At 50.6% G+C, this 6,000-nt stretch overlaps 1 protein-coding gene across 6 annotated transcripts in view; it reads left to right on the top strand.

Moving 5' to 3' along the window:
* Positions 1–3,060: 3,060 nt before the first annotated feature.
* BICD1 (BICD cargo adaptor 1) overlaps positions 3,061–6,000 on the top strand; it is a 160,559-nt gene continuing 157,619 nt past the window's right edge. For all 6 annotated transcript variants that reach the window (XM_063395620.1, XM_063395621.1, XM_063395619.1 and 3 more), the window contains exon 1: positions 3,061–3,273. In XM_063395620.1, coding sequence (XP_063251690.1) covers positions 3,061–3,273 — 213 coding nt within the window. The remainder of the gene's footprint in view (positions 3,274–6,000) is intronic.

The raw sequence follows: 6,000 nt of genomic DNA, 5'->3' as shown, positions 1-6,000 counted from the left end.
ATCATAGGCACTCCAGAAAGCCAGAGATCTCCATCAAAGGAGATTCCACTGCCTCTGTTATGAGATAATCCCTAGGGAATGACCACCTTTGGGTCATGCTGCAGCACCTCCTTCATTAATGAAGACTTTGGCTGAAACTTAGACGTGAGCTCCTGGTAACAGGGAAAGGAGCTTGAACATTTTTCAGATCCATCAGTGACCTTTGTAGGCCATTATAAATACAGATGGAGAATCTTGACAACGGAATGTAGGTGCTGGTTTTTAGGCCTAAGAAAGGCTAGAGAAGTGAAAGGTGGGATTCACTCAGTTAAATATGTATGTCTGAATGTATCCACGTGTGTGCTGCCCAGTCCAGGGGTAGTCAGTGCAGAGAAACTGACAACCGACAACAAAAGCTCCCTGACAGCTGGGGACTTTTCAAAGAAGACTTTTGAACAAGTAGATTTTCAAAACAAAGACAAATATCACCAAAGAAGCCAGGTTTGATACTGCTTATATTTAGGAGGCAAGAAGAGGAATAAATGGGCACTAGTCACGGCAAACCATGGGCATCTTGGTGTTTTCAATTCAGAGTAGCTGGAGCACCTCACAGCCACTGTGCATTGCTGCACAGGGCACACACCTGCCCTTCACCCTGCACTTTCTTTGGAGGTGTAGCAGAAAAACTGACCCTGTAAACCGCCAGATTTCCCCTCTGGGGTGCAGATGTTCTGACGGTGGTGAGGCTGCCCTTGGGTTGTGAGTGAGATGTCAAGCAAATGGTGTTAAGTGGAGATACACCAAGGCTTGGTTAGCTATAGGTATCCTGTTGCTTCAGCCAGTTTCCACACTATCCTTGACCCAACCACTCATTTTTAGCACTTGTCTCAAAGATATTTCTTTTCTGATCCATTCCCGTGCTCAGGAAACATTTCCTTGCACAATGGCCTAGGTGCAAAGTTGAGAAAGACAACTAGATTAGAACTTGTAAAAGCTCTTGAGACAACATTTTGCTTCTCCTTTGAATTTTGTTCTTTTTTTCCCCTTCTGATTTGTGGAATCTCTCATTGTCTTTTAAGAAAAGGATGTTGAGGATAGCTGTATTATGGGAATTACAGCTGGGATGCTGGTGTTCTCCTCTCTTTTGACATTCAGTCATCAATGAGAGCCACTCACTCTTCTCACCTATTAATATTCACACTTGCTTCTGCAGTAGAATTTTTTAAAAATGTGCATTTCAGAAATGGTTTTCAAGCTAAAAATTGACAGAACTTCTATTACTTTGCTTGCTTCTTCTCCGTATGCTCTCCATTGCCATTAGAAGTGTTTGTCCAGGCTGGATTACAATGTATTAGTTATGTATGTAACTAATGCATGTACATTTATAAAATTAATATATGCCATGTACTGTGTGCATATATTGTATAACTAGTGTTAGTGCTTCCATTTGCAGATCTCAAAGAACTTTGCTGAGCAGTCTAATAATTTTTACCTATTTCTTAGTCACAGGGAAGCAATGGTAGAAAGGGGATGTGGCTTGTTTAAAACCACATTATCAGGTCAGCAAGAAAGGGAATCCATGTCTTTGATTTCCAATATAGTGCTGCATTGGTGGGCAGTGACATTCATCTTCTTACAGGTAACTTCTGTTTAAAACAAACACCTCCATTTGGAAAATCTAACTCAGTTGTCAACCTTTAAAGGAGTAAATTTAAAAATAAAAAAAGTCTGTAAAACGTGAAAAACAGGTCCTGCTAATACAGCAAAACTTGACCAATATAAATTCAAGTCTATTTGCAGGCCACAGTTTGAAGAAACAGTAAACTGGAGTTTAAGACTCCGAGTAAAAAAAAAAAAAGGCTATGACACTGATCCAGGATGAACTCAGTCTTCCAGTTCAAATATGTAAAATGCGCCTAATCTGGTGTGTGAACTTTTTACTGGCAGGCTTTGTACGAGATCAGTTACTGTCTGTCTGCACCACCCCAATTTTATGCTGGACAAGTAGCATCTGTCTTTCTGCAGCCAGCATAAAACTGACATAATCTATGCATCAGGTCTCCGGTTAATTTGACAGAGAAACAATGGTGTGACCGCATCTGAGCTGAATCAGTTTTGTCCTGCTGTCTAATCAGTGGCACCGAGACCTTGTGCTAATGGTGATGGAAGAGCAGCCCTAGCCCAGTGCCCCGACCCCGCTGCTGTTTCGCATTCAGGCTGCCGTGACCATACCCGAACGCGCTCATTCGCCGAGGACAGGGCAGGGAGCAGGTAGCTGCTTTCCCAGTTTCCCGAAATAGCAGGGGAATACTTGCGGCCGCCCCCCGCTCCCGCAGTTTGTTGGGCTGCATCTCCCGACTCACAGGCGCTCCGCCGCTGCGGCCATGGCTGCAGCAGGCTGAGCGGACCCGAGAGGCGCTGACCCGGCGCCGGGGGGCGGCAGGGCACCGGCAGGGAGGGGGCACCGGCAGGGAGGGGGCAGCGACAGGGAGGGGGCTCGGGCGGGAGCAGCCCCGCAGGCGCAGCGCCGACATCCCGGCGCGCCGGGGCCGGCTCCGCAGCGCTCCGGCAGCTCTGCCGCGGCAGCCGCGCCGCGTCCCCTCCCGCCCGGCGGCGATGCCAGCCCCGAGGACGCTGTCATCTTAAAGAGCGCAGGGGAGGGACCGTGTGCGAGGGAGGCGGCGGTGCCGGCGCCGCGGGAGGAGGCGGGCGCCGGCAGCAGCATCTCCGCGGGAGCCGCCGCACGAAGGCGCGCTCCCGGCCGCCCCGCTCGCCGCCCCGGCCTCCGGCGCGCCGCCGCGGGCAGCGGGGCTCGCCCGCTCCTCGCCAGCCCAGGCGCCCCCGCCGCCGGGGCCGCCGCAGGGCCGGAGGAGGCGAGCGCGGCCTCGCCGCGTCCCGGGCGGCCGGCGGGGGAGGAGGGGGCCGCGGCTGCGGCGGGCGGACCGCGCTCGGCGGCGGCTGCCGCAGGCGGCCCCGAGCCCCGGCCCCGCCGCCGCCCCGGGCCGGCCGTGCCGGTGCCGCCCCTCGGCCGCGCCCGCCCCCCGGCTGCCTGCTCGGCGGCGCGGCAGTGCCGGCGGGGCTATGGCTGCGGAGGAGGTGCTGCAGGGCGCAGACCACTACAAGAGCGAGATCGAGCGGCTGACCCGGGAGCTGTCCGAGACGACCCACGAGAAGATCCAGGCGGCGGAATACGGGCTGGTGGTGCTGGAGGAGAAGCTCACCCTCAAGCAGCAGTACGATGAGCTGGAGGCGGAGTATGACGGCCTGAAGCAGGAGCTGGAGCAGCTGAAGGAGGTGAGCCAGCCCCGGCTTTTGTGCGGCCCCGCCGCCGGGGACTGCGGGCAGGTGCGGGGCGCCCCCCGCGCGTCCCTGCGGGCGGGCGAGCGGGGACGCGGTGCGCGGGCCCCGAGCGGCTGCGGGCTCAGGGGGTGGGGACCAGGGGTTTTCCGGGGCCGAGGATCAGCCGGGACCGTGGAGCTTAAGGACGGATTACACGAGATCGCAACCCCCTTGCCCTGAGAAATTTCCCCGGGGTCGCGCTCCGACTCCTGCCGCCGGCAGCCTCAACTTCTGGGGACAGGCGTTTGCGGCAGTGGAGGATCCCCCCATCCCGCCCGCACCGCCTCGCCCGAGGCTTTTTTAGGAAGAGCAGAGAAAGCAGTAGGATGAGAGCTGGGCCAACGCAGTGCATAAGGAGTCGGGATCTCTGTAAACAGCTGTCTGCAGTGCGTGAGGAGAGAGACAATTCCTTTTGAAGTTATTTATAGACCCGCTTTATTCTGCCAGTGAGGGGAATAGCTGCCATTGGGAAGGGGGGGATATAAAACAGTCTCGAGGTCACCCATCAGTGGAAATTAAACTTCTGCGTCATGCTGAAAGGGTGAAGTATTTGATTGGAGGGGTGATTTGGGGTTATCTTTCAAATGTGTTTTTGTAACACTCAAAGTATGAGGTAGGTGGGTGTTACACCTTGCCTTTCAGCTCTGCCAAATATGACTCCGAAAAATCCCCCTCCCTGTGTTCATCTTTTGGGGAAGTAACCTGAGACTGCTAACAGTGCACTTACCTGGGGCAGTGGAGGGGCTGTGTGCACAGGTCTGCAGCACTCACAGCTCTGCATTTCGTGCTGTTTCTGTACCGTCTCAGAATGGAACTGACTAGGTTTTGTAAACAGAAGCTAAAGCACCAAACGGATATTCTCCCAAATTTAGAATGTATCTTTTTGTTCTACAAAAACCCCAACACCCCCCCCACTATATAGAATGTGCAGAAATTTGGTTAGAATTAATAACATTTGTATTAGAAACTGTAAACATATTCCACATGGAGGGAATCCACTTAAAAATTTAAGATTGTTTATGTTTATGTTTTTTAGAATAGTAACTGATGCCTTTTTAGGAGTATTTTTAATAAAATAAAGGTTTCATTTCACTTGCAGGTAAATGAGTTATGCTACAGACTTGGTTCAGTGTCCAGAAGAGTTAAGAACATTATATTTTCAATCTGAGGAATAAAGCTGTTTTTCAGAAAAACCAATTGATCTCCTTAAACTTGGTCTCTGCCTTCCTGCCCCCAGAGCCTATGGAGTAGGCTCAGGACTTTTGAAACCAGTAATCACAGAGTGAAGGATAGAGATGCATAACTTGGCACTGGAATGAAGGCAGTGCTGTTTGAAATGACCTGACAGTAACAGAGGAAGAGAATTCGAAGGGGAGAGTGCACTGCAGTTTCTAGGGAAAAGAAGAAGATGAAGAAGGAGATAAGCAAAGCTACAGTTAGCTGTTACTCCAGCATAATCATGTACAAAGAAAACTGATGAGAAGCCAGGATGACACACAGGTGCATGTGGCCACAGACAGAAGAGATAGTGGAAGGAATTGAGTTGATATTATGAAACTAGAGGGATTAGTTAATACAATTAATTGAAATCAAAGATGGGCACCAACTCTCTTCCTGTTTGCCTCCCCTTGAAGTCAGTGGGATTGCATGCTCTGCAGCCCAGAATATCTCCCGTGGGGCCATGCCCACATGCTGTGCCAGCCACAGCATGGATACTGAGGGGGTATTCACAGAGGGAGGAACAGGAGAAATCCTGGGGCTTGTCTGATGCCAAGCAAGAGTGGAGCTTCTCCAGTTCCCAGTCCAGACCCAGAGGTCTCCTTAGCAGCAGATAGGGTATTTCCATCCCCCAACTAGGCTGCAACCAATTTTTTTCTTGCTTTTAATAGCAGAAACCACACTGATTCTTACTGCACATGCACCCTGCAAAGGAGAATTTTCTCTCAGCCTTTCCTGTTGCTGTAATCTGTTTTCTACTTCTGCATTAGCACCTCCATTATGACAGTTCCCTCAGCACAAGTCAGACCTGTAACAGTGAGACACAAGCAAATGGTGTCTCCGACAGCACCAGTGCGGCAGAATTCAGGTAGTTCAGGCAAATTGCTCTTAAGGGGGCAGAGAAGTCCTAAGGCACATTTTGTTTTAGTAAAGCCCCATCCAAAATGTGTGAAGGAGGGTTTTTGTGTCCTTATCCAGCAGGCCCTTGCAAGGTGTTGCCCAATGGTAGGACATCAAATGCCAAGACTGACTGACTGACTGACAGTAATCTGTGCTTTGCTCTTACTTCACTGCATTTGCATCCTCTTTGAAGCCATATTGGGGCACAGAAATCAGGCCTCAGGTTAGTGCTAGAATAAGTAGTTTGTCCAATCTCAAGGAATAGTAGGTGCAAGAGGGTGGCCACACAATTGTTAGGACAATTAGCTCATCTTCTGCAGACCTTCTCTGAACAGATTCAATTACTGAGGTTGACTTTTTTTGAGGCAAGTCTTAATTTTTCAACAGTTTTCTTCTTTTTCTTATTGATTTCTTGTGTTCTGTTCTTAGGACCTCATTGTATTTATTGCTCAGTTGAAGAGCTGCCTATCTTTTAACTACTCAGCCATGATTTGGCAGGCTGGGATCTGAAGTCTTCTCCCATCCTCCAAAACTCCAGTGGACTTCAGCAGTCCTTTTTCATAA

Source organism: Prinia subflava, chromosome 4 (assembly GCF_021018805.1).
Source record: "Prinia subflava isolate CZ2003 ecotype Zambia chromosome 4, Cam_Psub_1.2, whole genome shotgun sequence".
Taxonomy (NCBI): Eukaryota; Metazoa; Chordata; class Aves; order Passeriformes; family Cisticolidae; genus Prinia; species Prinia subflava.
The sequence above is the reverse complement of the archived record's forward strand: the minus strand, read 5'-3'. Positions and strand labels throughout refer to the sequence as shown.